The 23,599-nt window shown below is 40.3% G+C and overlaps 1 protein-coding gene across 1 annotated transcript in view; it reads left to right on the forward strand.

Moving 5' to 3' along the window:
• dpep2 (dipeptidase 2) overlaps positions 1–23,599 on the forward strand; it is a 49,564-nt gene that overhangs the window by 15,164 nt on the left and 10,801 nt on the right. The window contains exons 6-10 of the mRNA XM_067997568.1: positions 8,912–8,981; positions 19,912–20,088; positions 20,845–20,929; positions 22,018–22,093; positions 22,177–22,312. Coding sequence (XP_067853669.1) covers positions 8,912–8,981; positions 19,912–20,088; positions 20,845–20,929; positions 22,018–22,093; positions 22,177–22,312 — 544 coding nt within the window. The remainder of the gene's footprint in view (positions 1–8,911; positions 8,982–19,911; positions 20,089–20,844; positions 20,930–22,017; positions 22,094–22,176; positions 22,313–23,599) is intronic.

Genomic DNA, 23,599 nt, shown 5'->3' on the forward strand with positions numbered 1-23,599 from the left:
TGGAGTATAATGTGGGAAAATGTGAACTTGGCAGGAGGAATAGAAAAGCAGTATATTACTTAAATGGAGAGATTGCAGAACTCTGAAATACAGAGGGATCTGGGTGTCCTAGTACATGAATCACAAAAAGTTAGCATGCAGGTACAGCAAGTGATTAGGAAGGCAAATGGAATGTTGTCATTTATTGCAAGGGGAATGGAATATAAAAGTAGAGATGTTTTGCTACAGTTGTACAGGGCATTGGTGAGACCACATCTAGAATACTGTGTGCAGTTTTGGACTCCTTATTTAAGAAAAGATATAATTACTTTGGAGGCGGTTCAGAGAAGGTTCACTCGACTGATTCCTGGGATGAGGGGGTTATCTTATGAGGAAAGGTTGGACAAGTTGGGCCTGTATATATTGGCGTTTAGAAGAATGAGAGGTGATCTTATTGAAACACATAAGATCCTGAGGGGACTTGAAGGGGTAGATGCTGAGAGGATGTTTCCCCTTGCGGGACAGACTAGAACTAGAGGCCACAGATTAAAAATAAGCGGTCTCCCATTTAAGACGGAGATGAGGAGAATGTTTTCTCTCAGATGGTAGTGCGTCTGTGGAACTCCCTTCCCCAGAGAGTGGTGGAGGCAGGGTCATTGAATATTTTTAAGGCTGAGTTAGATAGATTCCTGATTAACAAGGGATTCAAACGTTATAGTTGGTAGACAGAAAAGTAGGGTTGAGGTCACAATCAGATCAGCCATGATCTTATCAAATGGCGGAGCAGGCTCGAGGGGCCGAATGGCCTACACCTGCTCTTAATTTGTATGTTCGTATGTACTTTGTTTCTCTAAATCTGCTTTTATCTTTATATTTCCTTGTAGCCTAAATCTCGTGATCTTTCATCATTTCTATTCTCTCCAGCACCAGGTGTTTACTTTTGAGGTCTCATGGAGTAGATTGAATAAAAGTCTTGCTCTCTAAAACATCCTTTTTCCATCATAGATCCAGAGAGAGGCTGGGAATCCTAAATTTCAACAACAAATTATTCGCAAAGACCCAAATGAACGATTATCTAGTGTATGAACATTGCAATTTGTTCATAAAGCAAAATCACAATTCTGTATGTTAGAGACACTTGATTTTAACTGTTTAATAAAACACAGAATTTACTGGCCGTTGCAAGTCAGCAGTTTGTACTAGCAGTTGCTTCAATCCATGTTCTTTAGTGTGGGTCAAATTGTTCCATCAGGGACCATTGATTTAATAGACTGGGTCAAATCAAGCAGGGGCACATCATTTCCCATTACCAAAGAGCATACAAAGAACTTGCATTCATATAGCACATCTCTCAGGAATGTTTTAAGGTGCTTCACGTACGATCAGTTAATTTGAAGTGCAGTTACTGTTGTTATGTAGTTAAGTGCAGCAGTCATTTTGTACACAGTAAGGTCCCACAAACTGCTGCGATATAAATAATTAGTTAATCTGTTTTTGTTGGTGCCTTGGGACTTTTTACTGCATTAAAGACGTTATATAAAAATGCAAGTAGTTGTTGTTGTTGGTTGGCCAGGACAATGAGAGAAACTGGCAGCAATCTCAGTAAAGGGGCATGTCCATCTCTGTTCTCAAGTTTTACAACAAAATTATACTGAGAAAAACAAAAGAGAAATTACATTAAAGGTGGAAGTTAAGAAAATAAAAATACCTGAAACATAAAATTAAGAAAATGACAATTTTAAAATCATGTTTTTGTAACACTTTCACCATAAAAAATATCTGATCCAGTAATGGAAGGGTGAGTTCATTGAAAAATCCAAGATCAGTAATGAAGTGATCATTTAAAAAAAACTGACATAATTACATTACTCCTAGAGCAGATGTACAGTGTATTTCATCCAAGAATACTTAACAAAATGAGAATGCAAGTCGGGAGTGGGCGACTCTGGCAGACATTTTTACAGTTCATTGGGCACTAAGTGGCACCAGAAGGTAGACTCTTATTATAGTCTGTAAAAAGAAAAAGTTCAGGAGAATTATCATGGAAATTCTAAATCTAGCCTCATATTTACAGTGGAGTCTGTTTGGAAAAAAATACCCAATTTAAACACCTCTAGCAAGTAGAGGTAACAAATCCAAGCGAACAGGGATTTGTAAAAAACAAATTAACAAATTTACTGGATTGTTTTGTGGACGTGACAAAATTGATCAGTGACAATGTGGTGATTAGTTATATACCTTGACTTTTAAAAAGCATTTGGATAAGGAAATTTACAGCTATAAAGTGAAAGTTCCTGTAATCAAGGAGCAAGTTGTAATTTAGTTATTGAATTGACTGGATTCATGGAGGCAGATGGGACTTATCAATCGTAATAGTGCAGCTGTGAGGCTTGCTGCTCATGATAAGTATCTTGAAGATATTGTAGATAGAACGTCAAGAATATTGCATACAGTGACCCCGATATTTACGGGGAGGTGGGGTGGGTACGGACAAGGCCGAAAACGGCTGATAAACCCGGCAAGGCCAGGGATGCGGAGGTCCTGCCAATCATAACGGCAGGACCTCATTAATATCTTCTAGCTCCATCTCTCTCCCAGCAGCTGACCATAGAAACATAGAAAATAGGAGCAAGAGTAGGCCATTTGGCCCATAGAGCCTGCTTCACCATTCAAAATGATCATGGCTGATCGTCTAACTCAGTACCCTGTTCCCACTTTTTCCCCTATGCCTTGATCCCTTTAGCATTAAGAAATATATCTATCTCCTTCTTGAATACATCTAATGACTTGGCCTCCACTGCCTTCTGTGGTAGAGAATTCCACAGGTTCACCACCCGCTGAATGAAGAAATTTCTCCTCATCTCTTTTCCCCTTCAAGTATTTATCCAATTACCTTTTGAAACTTATTATTAAATCTCCTCCACGTCCCTTTCAGGCAGTGCATTCCAGATCATAACAACTCGCTGCATAAAAGAAATTTTCCTCATGTCGCCTCTGGCTCTTTTGCCAATTACCTTAAATTTGTGTCCTCTGGTTACTGACCCTTCTGCTACTGGAAACAGTTTCTCCTTATTTACTCTATCAAAACCGTTCATGATTTTAAACACCTCTATCAAATCTCCCCTTAATCTTCTCTGCTCTAAGGAGAACAACCCCAGTTTCTCCAGTCACTCCATGTATCTGAAGTCATTCATCCCTGGTACCATTCTAGTAAATCTCTTCTGCACCCTCCCTAAGTTCCTTGACATCGTTCCTAAAGTTGGTGTGTGGTTGCGCCTAACAACATGCCTCTGCTGAATCATCTCCAATTTTCTTGGTCATTGTTCCTTTATGACTTGGGTTTCCCTGTCTTTTCTTAGACCCTTTAAATGCTCATTTTTGCCTTGTTCTTTTCCATCCAGTAAAAAAAAACATATCCTGTAATATTTATGCAGTCTAACAGCCTAAATGCCACCTGTCCACGTATTTCCCTGCACTTGCATGGTCCTCACTGGTGAGATCCTATGTGCATGGACAAGATGGTGCACAGTTTGGAGTTGCTGTGTGGAATGTGTGCACTAATTCAAACAAATATACAAGTCCCAGTGGTTCTGACTCCTTTTCTCTCTACTATCTTACATAAGCTACATTTAATTTAGGGCATTTGTACAAACCACCTAAACCATTTCCATTGTTGAAGCTTGTACACTTCAGTATCTTCTAGATCATTGAAGCCACTGATGACACATTTAGATTTGATGATGCAGCTGCAGAATGATGCACAAATTCCTCAGTAATGGTCATAACAAGATTTTAACAAAGAAAAGTTAGCTTTTTTCTGATGTTTGCTAACCCGAGTTGACATGGTTAGAATCAGAGTTGTGCTAAATACAGTGGGATAGTTGGTTAAAGATTTCTACCTGCAATATAACATTCTTTGTCTTTTCAATAAAATGAGTGAACAGAGGAAAATCCTCCTGCAAGTCATTGGTTATCACTCAAATTCTTTTCACATTTTGAGTTATTCAGTATTATGTCAAAATATATTATGAAGACTTCCTTGAAATTGTTCCAAGTTTAGTAGGTGTCTCCTTTGTATTTCCTCCATAGTTCAACATGTTCTTTGAACAATCTGTCCAATTGTTTCAGTCAAAACTCCCTGCCATTCCTTGCTTTCAAAAGTGCCTCTCAACACACTTCTTTACAGCTGCTCTTAGGGATCTGTTCCCAGGTTACCTTCAAATTTAGAAATGTTCCCTTCACCACATGGAAGAAAATATGTATATCACGTTTCCACTGTTACTTGTGACTCCTGTAGTGTTCGCTGACAAGTACAGTGTTTACTAAAAGGCCTTCTTCCATGGTTTCTTTGTGAGTTTGAGAATTTCGCAAGTTTGACCTTTCTTTCCCAATTACCATTTCTCAAAGTTAAGTTCCCAATTCAACTTCCAATAATAGATGCAGCATGACATGGCCGTGCTTTGATAATACAAGAGTACAGTTTTGTCATTTCAGCTCTGATGTCCGCTTGTTGTTGCAGGAGTCCACTTTCTATCAGGTCATTTAGGAGATTGATCTTCCTATTCTCAGCAGCTAGTCTAAAAAGGCTGGTTTGAAAACTTCCCTGTTTCCTCAGTAAATTCTCTGCCTTTGTTGTTGCTCCTATATGTAATATAAACATAGCAATTTACATAGAATGTACAGCACAAACACAGGCAATTTGGCCCAACTGGTCCATGCTGGTGTTATGTGAGCCTCCTCCCACTCCGCTTCATCTAACCCTATCAGCATAACCTTTTATTCCTTTCTCCCTCATGTACTTATCTAGCTTCCCCTTAAATGCATCAATGCTATTCGCCTCAACTACACTATGTGGTAGCGAGTTCCACATTCTAACCATGCTCTGGGTGAAGAAGTTATTAGATATTAGAAGGGGTGACCAAAATCTTGGTTAAAGATGTGGTAAGGAGAGTCTTAAAGGAGGAGTAGGAGTCAGAGGTGGAGAGGCTTAGGGAGGGAATTCCAAACACTTGGATTTTACTCAGTGATAGTAAACAGATTGCTGAAATGAATGGCAGGATTGGCAGAAGCAACAAACAGTAAGAAGTACTAAAGCCCACAGTAATGAAGAGCTCGGTCCACTTTTATATCACTAAGCTTGAAAGTGGGACCTCAGTTGAACGCTGCTGGTGTCTGCTACAATGGCGATTGTCGTTTATATTAGTTGTTTGTGGTGTTTTGTGCTGTGTGTTCTTGGACTCCAGGTGATAAGGAGAATATGAGTAAGCAAACCAATGGATGGAAAACATGCAGTGAATGGTCACAGAGTGCAAATCAGCAGCCTGCATCCCTTTCACTAACATTAAAAAATTATTCAGGTGTCATGTGACATGGGCTTGTGTTTTAAACCACGCTGCAGCTAGATTAGTCATTGGTTTGAATATGTGACTATATAAGACACAGTGAGTCAAACAAATAGATACACATATTGCATCAAAGTACACATTCAAGGAAAATGTAAGGAATTGGAAGAAAATTGTCAGTTAAATGAATACAGTCAACAAGAACAAGAAAGAGAATGTTTAACATAAAATTGCACAAACCAAACTCAAAATTTCGCTGCAAAAATACAAAATCGCATGTATAACACTCCTCCAAAAGTATGACTAGGTCATTTGTGGGAGTTGAGGTGACCAAGAACAATAGTAGGAAGTGAATGTAATTCTGATTTCAATCTTGACGAATTTAAATCAAATTTGATAAATATTCATTTTGGAACCAAGGATCTTTATTGGATAAAGAATTTTCCCAGATATGATCTTGAAGCCTTTCCTGCCTCCTTGTAGCTGGTGCCAACTCTCCCCGACACACTGCCGTAGATTATTTTAATTCAGGCTTCTTAATTAAAGAACTGGAGGAATCTTTCCCTTAGCACTTTCCAGCCACGGGTTCTAATTTTACAACTTTATATATTGTGTTTTTGTTTTTTAAAAAAAAGATATACATAGGTTATTAACTATGTTTGTATTACATATAGGAGCAACAGCAAAGGCAGAGAATTGACTGAGGAAACAGGGAAGTTTTCAAACCAGCCCTTTTTAGACTAGCTGCTGAGAATAGGAAGATCGATCTCCTAAAAGACCTGTTAGACAGTGGATTCCTGCAACAACAAGCGGACATCTGAGCTGAAATGACAAAATTGTACTCTTGTATTATCAAAGCATGGCATGACAAGATAGCCCAGTTGTTGGGAGTTTTTATAATGTTTTTTCAACATTTTAACACAGGCAGGATCTAGATGTCAAATCATTATGGTATTTTAATTTTAGCACACTGCTTCTTTGGGGAATAAATTGGGACAGCAGCTCCTTTATAGGTGGGAGATATACAATTTTTTTTCTCTTTCACACATACTCAAATGAACATTATAAGGTACATTATACAGACATAGAGATGTGGGAATAACTGACATGATTCCCAGTGCTATTGAGTCAGCAGTGACTGGGTTTGGATGTGAGGGGTTGGAGCTCAGCCCGTGTACATTTATTAATTTATAATATCATTAAAACACAGCAGCAGGAGGAGATAAGAGCAGAGAGAAGAAAATGGAAGGACATAAACATAGGAAATATATCTATATAGTAAGGACTGAAATGGTGACAGTTATGAGGAATAGGAATAATATCTATTCAAGAGAAAAAATTTAGCCCTCCAGAACCCAACCTTAAATCCCTTGGTCAAAAGGTCCAATTTTCTCCCCTTCTCTCCTGAACATGGTAACTTTTGCTAGGGCACAGCTGCACTGGCACCAACCACTCGCCATTATCTTACCCAAGTGAACATTCTTCATGTGTAAACCTAGACAACGAGTGTGATCAGTCTATTCAATGGAGGGCTTTACAGCTAAACCCAATTCTGCCTTCACTTGAAGTCTACATGTGTTCATTTTCCAGAAAGAGTGGAAATCTTGCCTTATTTTTCCTTTTCCTATCACCACTGTTTCAGCTGAGATTGGTTAACCCACCACAGAGTGGAGATCACACCTGGGTCCTTGGTAGTTTGTGTCACTCAATTGCATACTGAACAGTGCACTTACCTACTGAACTTTTAATTTCTTTTAGTCTTTTTTACACTAGATTATTTTCCTCAGGTTCAGCATCTCAAACTCCCTTGTAAGCAAGCTGTTTATCCCTGCGACCTGGAGTGTGCCTTTACTTCCCAATATTTAAGTAAATGTAGAAAGTCCAGAGATCAAATGGACAACATTCATCAATTACTAGATATACCATATACTCTCGCATAATTTCCTTGACTCCGGAAAGAAGAAATATGAACACTATCAGACAATGGCTTAAGCTGTAAAATACTAGTCAGATTTATTGAACAGTAAACAGATAAAGAATAATAAATAAGAATAGTAGATGAACAGCAAATACAGATTTTACTATTCCTCCTTGAAGTAATTGAAAACAAAAAAGGCGCTTCTGCACTCACCCGTACTGTAAACTGGATTGAAATTACAGTGCCTGAATAATATGTAGCGATATGTTGCGGAACAATCCACAGTGTTTCTGACCTGCGTCAATCTGTGATGGCTTTAGAATGACTGCTGACGGAGTAAATCAGCTTCAGATATATCAAGGTCCTTCAAAAGATCTGCCAGAACAAAGACATTTTTAAAAAATGTATCTCAAATGAATTAGAGTTGCTAATCAAACAAATACATTACAAGATATTAGTACCTGAATTGAGAGGCTTGTCCCTTTACTTAGGGAACACATTAACCTGTCCCACCTGAATCCTGCTAGAAGAATCCAACTAATGGCAATTAGTAACCGCTCCTTGAAAACAACGGCGCAGACAAGCAGGCACAGAGCTCCAATTTACCACTCCTACTAGAACAATAACTTGCATTTACATGGTGTCTTTAATATATAAAAATGTCCCAAGCTGCTTCACAGAAGCACAAGGAAAAAATGGATGCTGAGCCAAAGAAGAAGATAGTAGGAGGTGTGACCAAAATTTTGGTCAAAGAGATGGTTTTTGAGAAGGGTCTTAAAAGGAGAGGGAGAGAGCAGTGCAGAGGCAGCGGGGTTTGGTGGGGGGGAGGGCGGAATTCAAGAGCATGGGGCCTAGGCGATTGAAAGCATTGCTGCAAAAGGGTGGGGCAAAGGGAGGGAGATTGCACAAGAAGCAAGAGTCAGAGGAATGGAGGAGGGGAATTGTAGCACTAGAGAAGACTACAAAGATAGGTAGGGATGAGGCCATGGAGAGATTTAAATACAAGGATAAGAATTTTCTATTTGAGACCTTGGGGGACAGAGCCAATGTAGATCAGTGAGGACATGGGTGATGGGCGAATGGGACATACATTGGTGTGGATTTATGGATTAGAAACTGGACTGAAATAATGACATTCGAGCTGCTGTACATAGTTTTAATTGTTCTTTGCACTTTTTAATTTGCATTATGGGTAGGTAGAGGTTTTTAATCACCATTCTCACTGATGATGTGTCTCCCTAACATCTACATTGGACAATCATCTGGCTGTGGATATAATGTGTATCAAACATTTTCGTTGTTTATCTTTAAGTGAACCTTAATTTTAACCCTGTGGTATAGTGACGCAAGAAAAGAGAATAAATAATATACCATATTAATATACCATTTATTAATTTTTGCCACACAGTGCACTTACCCACTGAACTAACAAAGGAGCTATCTTGAAGCAAAGTTGGAAGTACCTCTTCTTTATGGTCTTCCTGTAGTGGCTCCTAATCTGTTAATTATGATTGAAGGTGTACTACATGTTGTACACCTGATAGGGTATATTACTATTACAACATGAAGTGCATTCAGTAATGTGCAAAGTTCTTTCAATATGTCGGTTATCTTGTAGATTTTATCTCTGATTAAAATTGTAAAGTGCACTCACTGATATTTATGTTTTCAGGGCAAAGAGTGCAGTAGTGGGTCTTGGCAATATATATCACACAAATACTAACTTAACACAGTTTGGTCAGGTAAGATTTTATGTTTTAAATACATTTTTGTGTTTTGCCCTCCTTAGGCAGTGATGATTCTGCTATTGCCGATTCACCTCTCTGATCAGCCTGTGCTAATTCTATTACATTCATTTTGTACTTGCAATGTATCTAATGTGATGCACACCAGCAGTTCATCCAGGAGGATGTCCTGGAGGGGTCAAGGACAGAATCTATTTGGTTAGAGATAAGAAATAAAAGAGATGCCATTACATTACTGGGTGTATTCTATAGGCCGCTAACTAATTGGAAGGATATAGAGGAGAAAATTTGCAGGGACATTATAGAGGTGCAAAAACTATAGAGTAGTGATAACTGAGGACTTCAATTATCCTAATATAGACTGGGATAACAATAATAATAAGGAGCACAGAGGGGGAGGAATTTTTGAAATGTGTCCAGGATAACCAGTATGTTTCTTACTGCAGTTGTACAGGGCCTTGGTGAGACCACATCTGGAGTATTGTGTGCAGTTTTAGTCTCCTTATCTGAGGAAGGATGTCCTTGCCATGGAGGGAGTGCAACAAAGCTTTACCAGACTGATTCCTGGGATGGCAGGACTGACGTATGAGGAGAGATTGGGACGACTAGCCCTATATTCACTAGAGTTTAGAAGAATGAGAGGTGATCTCATTGAAACATATAAAATTCTGACAGGACTAGACAGACTAGATGCAGGGTGGATGTTCCCGATGGCTGGGGTGTCCAGAACCAGGGGTCACAGTCTCAGGATACGGGGTATTCCATTTAGAACCGAGATGAGGAGAAATTTCTTCACTCAGAGGGTGGTGAACCTGTGGAATTCTCTACTGCAGAAGGCAGTGGAGGCCAAGTCATTAGATGTATTCAAGAAGGAAATAGATATATTTCTTAATGCTAAAGGGATCAAGGGATATGGGGAAAAAGCGGGAACAGGGTACTGAGTTAGACAATCAGCCATGATCATTTTGAATGGCGGAGCAGGCCCTATGGGCCGAATGGCCTAATCTTGCTCCTATTTTCTATGTTCCTATGTTTCCGGCCCAATGAGGAAGGAGGCATTGCTGGACTTCGTTCTAGGGAAAAATGCGGGCCAAGTGGAGCAAGTGTCAGTGGGCGAGCATTTAGGGAGCAGTGATCATAGTATCATAAGGTTTAGGATAGCTATGGAAAAGGACACGGACCACTTTAAAGTAAAAATACTCAATTGGAGAAGGGCCAATTTCAATGGGATGAGAACAGATCTGGCCCAGGAAAATTGGAATCAAAGATTGGCAGACAAAACTGTAATTGAACAGTGGGTGGCCTTTAAGGAGGAGATGGTTCAAGTACAGTCTAGGCACATTCCCACGAGGCAGAAACGTAGGTCAACTAATGCCAGAGCATGTCAGAGGAAAAAAGGGGCGTATGACAGATGTCAGGTTGATAACACAAGTGAGAACCAGGCAGAATATAGAAAGTTCAGAGGGGAAGTGAAAAAGGAAATAAGAGGGGCAAAGAGAGAGTATGAGAATAGACTGGCGGCCAACATAAAAGGGAATCCAAAAGTCTTCTACAGGCATGTAAACAGTAAACGGGTAGTAAGAGGAGGAGTGGGGCCGATTTGGGACCATAAAGGAGATCTACTAATGGAGGCAGAGGGGATGGCTAAGGTACTAAATGAGTACTTTGCATCTGTCTTTACCAAGGAAGGAGATGCTGCCACAGTCTCAGTAAAGGAAGATATAGTTGAGATAGTGGATGTGCTAAAAATTGATAAAGAAGAGGTACTTGAAAGGCTAGCTGTACTTAAAGTAGATAAGTCACTCGGTTCAGATGGGATGCATCCTAGATTGCTGAGGGAATTAAGGGTGGAAATTGTGGAGGTACTGGCCATAATCTTCCAAACATCCGTAGTTACGGGGGTGGTGCCGGAGGACTGGAGAATTGCAAATGTTACACCTTTGTTCAAAAAAGGGTGTAAGGATAAACCCAGCAAATCTAGGCCAGTCAGTTTAACCTCAGTGGTGGGGAAACTTTTAGAAACGATAATCCAGGACAGAATTAACAGTCACTTGGACGAGGATGGATTGATTAAGGAAAGCCAGCATGGATTTGTTAAAGGCAAATTGTGTTTAACTAACTTGATAAGAGTTTTTTGATGAGGTAACAGAGAGGCTAGATGAGGGCAATGCAGTTGATGTGGTGTATATAGACATTCAAAAGGCGTTTGATAAAGTGTCGCACGGTAGGCTTATCATCAAGATTGCAGCCCATGGAATAAAGGGGGCAGTAGCAACATGGATAGAAAATTGGTTAAGGGACAGGAAACAGAGAGTAGTGGTGAACGGTTGTTTTTCGGACTGGAGTGAGGTGTACAGTGGTGTTTCCCAGGGGTCAGTGCTGGGACTACAGCTTTTCTTGATATATATTAATGACTTGGACTTGGGTGTACAGGGCACAATTTCAAAATTTGCAGATGACACAAAACTTGGAAAAATAGTAAACAGTGAGGACGATAGTGATCAAGAGGATAGAGACAGACTGGCGGACACATGGCAGATGAAATTTAATGCAGAAAAATGCGAAGTGATACATTTTGGTAGGAAGAACGAGGAGAGGCAATATAAACTAGAGGCAATACAAACAACTCTAAAAGGGTACAGGAACAGAGAGATCTGGGGGTATATGTGCACAAATCGTTGAAGGTGGCAGGGCAGGTTGACAAAGTGGTTAAAAAAGCATACGGGATCCTGGGCTTTATTAATAAAGGCATAGAGTACAAAAGCATGGAAGTCATGATGAACCTTTATAAAACACTAGTTCGGCCACAACTGGAGTATTGTGTCCAGTTCTGGGCACCCCACTTTAGGAAAGATGTGAAGGCCTTAGAGAGGGTGCAGAAGAGATTTACTAGAATGATTCCAGGGATGAGGGACTTTAGATACGTGGATAGACTGGAGAAGCTGGGGTTGTTCTCCTTGGAACAGAGACGGTTGAGAGGAGATTTGATAGAGGTATTCAAAATCATGAAGGGTCTAGATAGAGAGAAACTGTTCCCATTGGCAGAAGGGTCAAGGACCAGAGGACATAGATTTAAGGTGGTTGGCAAAAGAACCAAAGGTGACATGAGGAAAAACTTTTTTTTTTACCCAGTGAGTGGTTATGATCTGGGATACACTGCCCGAGGGGGTGGTGGAGGCAGATTCAATCATAGCCTTCAAAAAGGAACTGGATGAGCACTTGAAAGGAAAAAAATTGCAGGGCTACAGGTAAAGGACGGGGGAGTGAGACTAGCTGGATTGCTCTTGCATAGAGCCGGCGCAGACTCGATGGGCCGAATGGCCTCCTTCTGTGCTGTAACCTTTCTATGATTCTATGAAAAGTTCGCCAGGAGGATACAGCACAAATCCAAAGTGGTGATAATGAGTCTGGACAAGGCACGGGTACAGCTATACCTGGAGTACTGTGTACAATTCCAGCTGCTCTACTGTAGTCAGGATATCCTGGCATTAGATGCAGTGCAGAAAAGGCAGCCAAAACTGGTAGTGAGCTCAATGCATCTGAGCTACGATGAGAGATTAAAGAGCCCAGGATCATGTACTCTGGAGAAGAAAAGGTCCAGGGGAGATATTACTCAAGATCCTTAACGGAATAGATAAATTGAACCTCAATAATATGTTTGAGATTGTCACAAACTCTAGAATAGGGGATGCTGGATTGAGCTTAGAAGAGGAAAGTGCACAGAAAGTTTAAATTTAACTGCTTTAAGCAGAGGGTGGTGAACGTGTGCAATGGACTGTTCAGGGAGGCACTGCAGGCAGATAGAGCGGACAAATATAAGGGAAAACCAAATGCATAGTTGAAGGTGCGGGTGATTGAGGAGTATTCGTTTTTGGGACTAGCCAGACGGACGGGAATTTATTCCATTCCCGTACGTTCATATGCTACTATATTATCCATTTCTATCATTAGTTCCCTGTATTTACAGCTCTGAATTTTTTATACCATTTTAAATATTTGCTTGTATGCTGTGACATCAAATCATAGAATCACTTGTTTTGCAATATCATAATCGGTGCTTATTGCATTTTCACATGTACATTCGGTCAACAGTACTATAACGAAGCGATGATACCAAACTTTCTGACCTTACTTCTCTAGCCTACTTATGGTGATTTGCTTTAGAATCTATGTTTTCCCTTTTCCTAAAATTTAGAATAAGTTCGAGTTGATGAAATTATTCTGCACAGAATTATGGGCTGGATCCACTGTCTCTCACTCTTCAATCTCTTTAGTCTTTCTTTGCTAGTGCGAGTGCACGTTGGTGCTACTTGTCCTTTTCATCCATTTCACTTGTGAAGAGCCTTCTTGTGCTGGTGCTGTTGTTCCTTTTCTTCACCCTTGCATCTATGCTGAGCCTATTCTGTTTGTGCTGCTTCCAGCAATCTTTATTTGTATTTGCCACGAAAGGCAGCTTTCATAGGCAGTCATGTGCCTCCTCAGCATGAAGTGACTGAATAATGTGTCTCAGGGTTAACAATCCATCTTGGTACCACTGGGATATATACTGAAATCAGTATGGGTTACCCATCGCACGTTCCTGATTTGGAAAAACATCATACTAACGGACCATATAGTTTGGGCTAAAACTACTAATTCAGTTTAATATGAGAAACAAATATACACAGAAGGAAGTTACGTCAACAGATAAAATGATGACTTAATACTTATCTTTGATAATTTAAACCTTTTTCTAAAATCAAAATAAGATTCGTTTAAAAATATGAAACAGGACTGAACCCTGTTTGTCACAATATTCCTTGAACTATTCAATTAGTTCAGACTTCTATACCCCTGACATTATCAAAACATTATTTTTAAAACACTAAAAATAATGGGCTTGAAAGTGTAAGTGTATGGATGCTTAACACATTTCTCTGAAATTCCTCTCTCTTATTTTAGCAGATCCATTGACATTTGTTTCGGATGGGTTAATGCCTCTGCTAAAATAGCAGAGAGAGAAATTTCAGACAAATGTGTAAAGTGCACTATTGTCCGACAGCATGGCAATGGTCCGAATTAGTAGAATGCATCCCAGCTGGAGATAATAAGTATTTATGTTTTTTCCCATTCATCGTGTTCACCATTGCTCAACAAGTACTAGCCAGTCTCACTTGGAGAGTTAAACATCCTGTTTTTACAGCTGGCCTGTGATTTATTCTCTTGATCTGGTGATGGAGTTTTGTTCAAAACAAGTTCGATAGCTGAAATTTATTTATAACTAAGAAGATATCTCAATATTTCCTTATCTGATTACTGTGGGAATGAATGACTTATTCCATCCCTAACGCATCCGTTGTTTGGATTTTGATAATTTTCTGAGTTTGGCTTAAGCAAATGCAGCCCAATTCTCTTCTATACAGATACTCCCATACAGATAATTAGAATCTCAATAAAATAAGATAGAAATTATTTATTCAGTAAATGAATGCCATACTTGCCTCCCACACATTTCTTCCAGTGGCCTACAAACATTCTGGTCTAATCAAATTTCTGACAAGTTCCTGACAAGTTTTAAGGCTTCTAACAGATTAATCTATTACCTCCTATGAGCGTGGGAAGTTGCTGTTGCATTTAGTGTTGGGATAGAATGCCAGATTCACATGTTAGTTTTACTAAAATGAACATCCTTTACAAATAGTCAATTGCCTCAATTGATTAAATGCTCCTGAGCAGGTTGAGATCTGAGCCAACTCGGGAATTGGAGCTTCACCGGCCAATGGATGGGCAGACAATCTTCACTTTCTAATCCCCCATCTTAAAAACGTGACAGCCATGTCTGCATCTGATCCTATTGCACACAAAATGGGTTATCCTCCATTTAACTGGGCTGCTGTGTACAGTCCAGCTGGAGAAGAGTGCGTTTGCTCATGTGCGGAATGACTTTTTATGAAAAGTATTTGGAGAAACAAACTTGGTTTGGGAAGGAGGAGGATGCAGAAGATCCAGACATTTTTTTTGTCACGGTGACATTCCACTCAAATGACACAATAATGTGCTTCAGTGACATTTAAATTGTTGCCCATCAGAGAGTTGTTAGAAATGGTGGATCCTAAGAGTGAAGGTTCCAAGGAAGTGAGGGAGTGGGGCAGGGTAAACTGCGGGATTAATGCTGCGTCCTGGGACTTGTTGCCTCTGTGATCTTCAGTAAATTACTGAGTATTTAAGGAATAATTACTGTCCCCCAGGATTCACAGTTATGGCAGAAAGGCTTCAAATATAAGTGCAAATCACTATGGCCGATCATTAGTCCCTTACACACTTTGATCCTGGTTACAGGTTCTGAGTATGATCAGGGTGCTGCTTGTACCCAAGTAACTAAATATACTAAAAGGTGACTAAAATGACAGCATCACAGCCACTGATTCTATATAATTATATATAACAAAGCATCACCATAACAGGTCAGAATGTTGAAAATGTATTTCCACGGTGGATGAAGTTGTTCAGTACTGCTTGTTTAATAATATTAGTTGCAAGTAATAAGAGCTCAGAGTATGTCCTGGGCAGGGAAACCTCTTCAAAACTGAACTGCTTCTCTTAAGAAACCTTTATTCTTTCTTCTGGCCTCTAACAAACTATCTTGGGGTCCTGTTCCTAATTGTAAATACCCAACAGCAACACTGGTTATAAGCAGTAATGCAGTATAGTGTGTCACCTTCCATTCATTGTCTATTATTAGCTATCCACACATCATGTATACTTCCTGTCCATTCTGTAATATTGCTGTGAATGCAAAGTTTAATGCCGCTGATTACTTATGTTCTGATACAGCAGTCAGGCTGCAGATCATGATTGCATCTGTTTGCCCCCTGCCTGGAAACCTGTCTGTAACTGGTATAATCTATCGCTCCCATTATACTGATACTGCTCCTAGAATAGATTTCCAATAACCTGTGTCTCAACCTTTTCTCTCTTTCCTCTTCCATTTATAATTTGTTTTTTCTCCCCTTAAGGTGTCCCTGAAGCAACCAAGGTCGATTTATACTGCTACTTTTGCGAGGAACGCCTAAATGCAAAAGTGACAGTGTAACTCAGAAGAATACTGAGCGCACTAAAGCCCTCAGTTATTAGATCCCTGCAGGAGACCATCTTACACCAGTTTGAATCCCCAAAGAGTGCAGTTTAAATCTAGCCTAAGAAGATAGACCGACAAGCTGCTGCCTGGCCTCTGACAACCTTGGTGGTCCACAGAAGAGGTCCTCTTTCCCCCCTTTCCTTTTGAAGGTGAATCTGGCCTTTGCTTGTACCTTCCACTGAGGAATCAATGAGATTGGAAACTCACTGTAAACTGGAGGGATGCATGCATTTGTGTCCTAGCATTCCAGTGGAGCGACTTCCAGTACCTTGCTGGGTGGGGAAACCTCTTCAAAACTGAACTGCTTATCTGTAAGAAACCTTGTTCTTTCTTCTGGCCTTTAACAAACTATCTTGGGGTCCTGTTCCTAACTGTAAATACCCAACAGCAACACTGGTTATTGGCAGTAATGCAGTATAGTGTGTCACCTTCCATTCATTGTCTATTATTAGCTATCCACACATCATGTATACTTCCTGTCCATTTTGTAATATTGCTGTGAATGCAAAGTTTAATGCCATTGCTGTCCCACAGGCCGCTTTGTGCTTCCTTATTATTGAGCTCAAACTTTGTACGTGTAATACTTGGGGTACAATTTAGGGCAAAGAAGCACTAGATATGTTTTCAGCAAAACGCACATCAAGCAAAAGGAATAAAACAGAGAAATTGAGTAGCCTTCTCTTGAAAAAGTCAATCAGGTAGTATCAATTTAAGTATGCAGGCTTTGTAAGTGACACTTAAAAAAAAACCTACAATTTTCTGCTGAGAACACAATAATTGGAATTATTGGAATACAATAAAAAAGTTTAAACACTGTCCACATCTAAACACTCACCATGGTTAACATAGCACAGCTTTGAAATATTTGTAAAAAGCTTTCTACCAGAAAAGTAAGAGTAATCTCTGGGCGACATGGACATGTTGGGCCAAAGGGCCTGTTTCCATGTTGTAACTTCTATGATTCTATGATTCTATGATTCTATCTCAGAGCACTGTTTTTTTGAGGGTACAATCTACCCCATCCCTAAGTCAATTTTCCCCTTTGACCTCATGTCTATTTATGGTTGGGAGGGTGGATGAGCATCTGTTAAGCCTTTGCTAAACCAACGGCTAGGAAGCTCGTAACACTGATGACTGTTGTGCTGGCTGGATGGGGAAATGCCTGGTTTCCTCCCAGCTTATATCGGGAACTTAGTGATGTGGGGAGTGTTATGTTTTGGATTCTAACACTAGACATTTTCTTGGATTCAACGTCACCAGCTACTCCATAAGTGGACCTCATGCCCCCTACAATTTGGAGTAAAGGAAAAGGAGACCCAGGGATTGTAACAGAGAACTCTTAATCTGTACAGCAGCTACTGGAATGCATCACATGCTGCCGCACAATATACTCTTTTGGAAAAGTGGCCTGAATGTACATTCTGACGAGACTGAGACTTGAGTTATAAATCAGCAAGTGGTTTTAATTAAGACAATGAATAAACAGTAAATCGTATAAAACAATGACTCATACCTTTCCCTGTGCTCCTCAATACATAAAATAATAAAGACATCACCCAATTTCTCTCTAAACACACATTCTATGACTTTAAACTCACTTTTTATTTTGTGGAACAAGCTACTGTTCAAAAACTAGAGCAGCTCTTCTGCTGGCTGGCACGGAGTTTAAACATGGTTCTCTGGCTGCAAAACTGACACAAAACTAATTTCTCAGGCCGGTTTCTTGCTGACTCTAGCCATGAAGAATAAATCATCTAATTAGACACAAAGTACATTTTTGTCTCAGACACAAACCCATGTCTCACTGATCCATAGCATTGCGTACTGGTGCGTTAGGCCCTGAATTTCCTCACAGTCATAAAGGTGTCAGATCCTTCGTGAGACAGGACGTCCGCCTGCTTACTATTTGCACCCCAGACCCTAGCCCGCTTTCCTTGTCAGGAACAGATGCTTGCAAGCATCTGTGCCATTTACGATGTAACTGGGGCATCAGATCAGAAACTCATTGTGGTGCTTTACCTCAGCATAGCTTTCAAAGATTTTTTTTTTAAATGGCCTGGTTTTGAATCTCATGGCTTTCCTACTGAAATCAATTACTTTTTGCCATAGGGAAACTGGCCATTTAAAATTTAGTCTCCTTCCCAAGGACCTTAGCAATGCTGGAGGCCAGGGATTACATAGGTGTCCCTTGTGCCCAGCATTGCTGGGGCAGAAATGGCAGGAATTATGGTGTGTTTGACATATTTCCCTCATTTGCATGGCTCATACGCTCACCCGTATGTGGGCAGAACCATTAAGCACTAACGCCAAATCCAAGGAAAATGATGTGTGGAAACCCAGTGTATCTGGGTCCTGCCGTAACTGCCTTCTTTGCCTGTCCAGATTTCAGCATATTTAGTGCCAATTTTGGGAGGAAATTCAAGGCCTAAACTTGCATCAAAATTAGTTAGTGAATCAGTGATGTAGTTTGGACATAGCAATGTTATCCAGAGGAAATTTATAGTTTGGGCTTCTTGGGAGTTTTATCTGTGTTTAATTGCCTCCCTCTGGGGAGAGGGTGGAGGAAAGGGAGCAGAGGGAGGAGGGATGGGGAGAAGTTGGAAGGAGAAGGAAAGGAGGGGAAGAGGAGGAGGGATAGTGAGAGGAGGAAAGAAGGGAGAGCGAGAGGAGGAAAGGAGGGAGAGCGAGAGGAAGGAGGAGGAAAGGAGGGATGGAGAGAAGAGGAAAGGAGGGAAGAGGGGCAGGAGGGAGTAGGAGAGGTGAAGAGGGAGAGAAGGGAAGGGGAGGAAGATTAAAAAACATGCAAGATTTGTCTTTATAATTGTTATAACTTTTTTTAATATTATAATCGTAAAATGTAAAATGAGAAAAAAAATTAGCTATGCAGGCTCTATCTTCCTCAACCCTCCCCTCCCCCCTCCACCCCCCCAGACCACACCTGAAGTGTAGCCTAGAGGACAGATGGAGACCTGTTTCCAGCCTCTCAGTGTGGTGCTGTGAACTGACGATGAGGGGTGTCAACAATTTAGCGACAGTCTACTTCTTGTTTTCTTCTGTCAGAAAGCACTCGGCATCTGTTTAGCGCTTCCCAGCAGCAACATAGCTGCAGGTGCAAAACCATGGACCATAGCTATTTTCTTTAAGTTATGTTGATTGAGGGTTAAATATTGGCCAAGTCACCTGGGAGAACTCCCCTGCTCTTCTACGAAATAGCGCCGTGTTATCTTTTACATTCACCTGACAGGGTTAAACACCTTCACCTCGAAGACCTGGGCTCCAATCTGGCCCAGACTGATGGATTGGACATTGTCTCTGTCTGGTGACTGTAGGGGTCCTGTGTGAAATTAGTTTGGGCAGTCTCAGTCCAGTTGCTAGTGGAAATGAGCCTACAGCAGAAACTGGCACTAACTGGCAAAGTCATTCAGACAGGCTTAAGCACAGTAGGTGGGGAAAGTATAAAACTCTCATATTGGCGCAGTAAGGAGTGTTCTTCTGAGGTTGGGGCAGAGCTGTACGCTATATCTGGCTGGGATATACCTGGCCTGGGAGTGCTTGATGCTGACACTAGCTGCCTGAAATGGAAAGTGTTTCTTTCCCCAGCACTGACTGACATCAGTCACCTTGATGAGCATGAAAGGAAAGTTTAAAAAGGTTAAAAAATTTTAATCAATGCTGATTTTGTTCCATCTAATTTCAGTTAAGCACTTTAGTTCTAACAGTAGTTATAGCGGTTTTTCATGTGGGCCTTCAATAAAAGATCCACCAATAAACTGTGTAACTACAATGAGAAATTTTATGTTGACATTTTAGGAGGTCGTGCTGGAGATGAACAGACTGGGAATGATAATAGATCTGTCGCACACTGCCGCTGACACTGCAGAAACTGTCCTTATGATCTCCAAGGCACCCGTTATATTCAGTCATTCCTCTGCCTATGCCATCTGCAAACATCCCAGGAATGTTCCAGATAAACTTCTTCACATGGTCGTAAGCGATTTAAACTCAACTCTAGTATGTGCTTCTCTTTAGTAACTGTTTATGGAACACATTAAATTACAAGTTACTGATCTATAACGCAGACTTGCAGTAGCAGTGGAGAATCTACATTTGCACAGGAGAATCTACCATCATTAGGCACGAGCAGGGCTCAGTGTAAAGTATAATGTAATACATAGGTCGGGAATTTCCTCTGAGCTCCATCACAGTAACTTTGCCGCAAGTGCAGCAGAACCTCTATTTACACCGTTATACTTAGGATTTTATGGCAACTCACTTATGTAGGTCTGGCTACTAGAGCCAAGCCTTCTATACTTCTGATTTTATAAAAAGTGGTATTTTAGTGTTGGGTGGCACAGTGGTGCAGTATATTATTTCTCCAACGTGCTACGCCACAGAGGGGAACAGCATGCTTCTGTGCTGGTCATTTCCCCACGCAGTGAGTCCCTGATCTCAGCTGTGTCATCAGAAGGAAGATGTCAAATGCAGGCCAACAGATGCTTTACAATGAGGGAAGAAAAACTCGAAGAGTTGCCCCAGGCTGTCCTCATGCCCCATCTGGTGACAAGTTAAAGGAAATTATTGGCAGAAGCCTGGAGGCAGGTTACCTGCCCAATCTCTGAGCCAGGGATTGCACAGGAAGATCTGAAGATGAGGTAGAAATCAAAGGTGACTTTAAAAATGAGGATTAAATAAATAATTGAGTGCTCAGTTAAGCTGCAATTTTCTTTTGTGTGTGTTTTCCAGAAAAAGAATGAAGGCCTAGTGATGGTGAACTTTTACTCTGGTTTTGTGGCCTGTCAGAAGTCTTCCAATATTTCTATAGTTGCAGGTACATGATTTAAACAATTGTATTAGGATAAGGAAATGGTGTGCTGATCTGCCCCTTTGTTATTTTAGTAGGGATAAATCCTTTGACGTTCCCATTTTCAGCCAAATTAGAAATTGTGCTTTTTGATAAAATTCTCTTATGTGCCTGTTCATAAAATGTTTTAGGGTGGCAATACTCATAAGATGTTGAGGAGATGCAGAGAAAAGCTGTGCTTTGATTTTGGATAAATATCGAGATCAAAATCAAAGGGCATGTCCCTTAAAGAAGCTGAACTGAGCCTCCATCATTTGCCCATTGTTAAACTGTATATTTTTTTGTATATTTATAAAGTGAATATGAATTTAATCCACTAATCAGGTGGAAAAGCATATTTGGGGGATTGGTACAGGGGATTGGTGAAGTGAAAAGCTCAGGAGTATGTAAATCAAAGTGGAATAGATGAGACTAGAGCATGAAGCTTCTGCAGGTGAGGTGCTGTGAAAAATAAATTATGAACTGTAACAAAGGACTGGCATCGCCTCTGCTCTGCTACATTGCTGTGATAAATATAGAGCAGAGCTTTAAGCAGCATCCCACATCGTAACTGACACTTGCAGAGATTCTGTCCTAACAAAGCTGTAAATACACTGGGACTTGAACCTCGAAACCATGCCCCAGTAACTATTGAGGCAGAGAATATAACATAAAAGAGAATTGGATGAGTATTTTAAAAGAAAGAATATAAAAGTATGTGGGGGGGGGGGGGGAAGGGCTGGGAAATGGGTTTAGTTCCAGTTGAAGAGATAGCACTGGCACAGGTGCAATGGGCTGAATGGCTTCCTACTGTGCTGTAAATTCTATAAGGTGGGATAATATCTGGGTCTGTTATTACATGGTGCAGTTGTAAATCAATACAAGCAAATTAAAAATCTGCATCTCATACGCTCAATAACTGACATTAAAGCAGCATGTGTTTTGTTTAAAACAAATTTAATTACTTTTGATTTCATTGTAATGAATACCTTGAATTTTGAACTTCGCTGAGGACAAAATTAGAGAATATTGGACTTTTCGTCAGGGTCGGTTACAATTTGCACCTGCTGTTACAGATCATTTCGACCACATCAAGAAGATTGCTGGATATAGTTCGGTTGGAATAGGTGGAGACTATGATGGTGCAACTGGGTTTGTATGCGGTGTAATTCTAACAGTTACTACTTCTTTTGCTACGTTGCCAATTATCTCCTGACATTTGTGGTGGGTTGCAGATTCCCCCAAGGTCTAGAAGATGTGTCAAAATATCCTGCACTAATTGAGGAACTACTGAGGCGCAAATGGACAGAAGAAGAATTAAAAGCTGTACTACGATACAACTTTCTCCGGGTTTTTCAAAGAGTTGAAAAGGTAAGAAAGCTAAATAAGAGGGGTGGGTGGTTGGGGCATGTTACTTTGTCACTGTGTTTGTGTTATGTTGAATAATGAGAGTGATGCCAATGTAACAGTGGTGGCAAGGTTCCTCTGGGAAAAGAAGTATTGGGAGTAAATGTCAACATTCCCTTTTTTCCCCATGTATCCCTGTGTAAATAATATTTATGAATGAAGATATTGTGAGGTGGTGCTACCGTGCATTGGTATATGAATAGACCATGCTCTGAGTGGTACGACTGGATCTGCAGTCACAGCCATGCCATCAGGGAGCGGAGGAAAATTCAAAGGGAGAGTCAGTATCATTTACCTCCAAGTGCTCAGCACAAGGTAGTATTTTCAGAGGCTTAGTGGCAGCCTCTTGTCTGGGAGTGAGACATGACGAGCGGTTACCCAAGAAGGAAAATAACGGGATGGAAATACAATGTCACAAATATTTTCGATTTTGCTCCCATCTGTAGTCATCTATTAAGCTATGAATATCAACAATATTTGACGGACTATTTTATATTTCTAAATCTGCTGTCTTCAGCCCTGACTGGAATTATCTTACGGTCAATAAGACTGAGTCGAATCCCCCATTTGCTATTAGGCATCTTTTTTTAAGGAAATTAATTGGAGAAAGAAGTTTTAAAATGTGAAGAGAAATAATTAATTCCCAAATGGCAACTAGAGAGTAGTTTTCAATAAAATTGAGCGAAGGACCTTTCCTTTTCATTCAATGCCCATATTCATTGCAAATTCCAAAATACTAAAAAAAGCACCAAATAAAGCCAAAAATGAAAATTTTGCCGGGGCAGGGTGGGAAATAATCCTAGACATCTCCCACAGAAAATAAATCTTGCGTTTTCAACACTTGCAGAAGATTTTCATGTGATTATTCCTCCAATGGGTGAAGAAATGTTGGATATATATATATACAGTACAATTAAATTATATGTCCGTTTCCCACTGCACTTTCAGTATTGCAACAGGCTTACGTTCAGGGTAATTTCTGAGTGCTTAGTTTTTTTGACACATTGGTCAGCTTTTGCAAGTTTTCTAGGCTGGCTTGTATGCTGACAGAATCCAGGCTAAATAGCTGTAGTCCTTAGACAGTTCCCCTTCCCCTTCCCACTGTTAATGATTGTTATAATTATGAGGAAATGCTTCAGTACACAAACTGTGAAGTGCTTGCCCATTGACGTGTTTCATAAACTTTGATTGAAATCTGCACTTGAAAGCTGCCTGAAGCAGTCAAGAGACTACTCTATTCTCCTATTCAAG

This window comes from Heptranchias perlo, chromosome 16 (genome assembly GCF_035084215.1).
Source record: "Heptranchias perlo isolate sHepPer1 chromosome 16, sHepPer1.hap1, whole genome shotgun sequence".
In the NCBI taxonomy this organism is placed as follows: Eukaryota; Metazoa; Chordata; class Chondrichthyes; order Hexanchiformes; family Hexanchidae; genus Heptranchias; species Heptranchias perlo.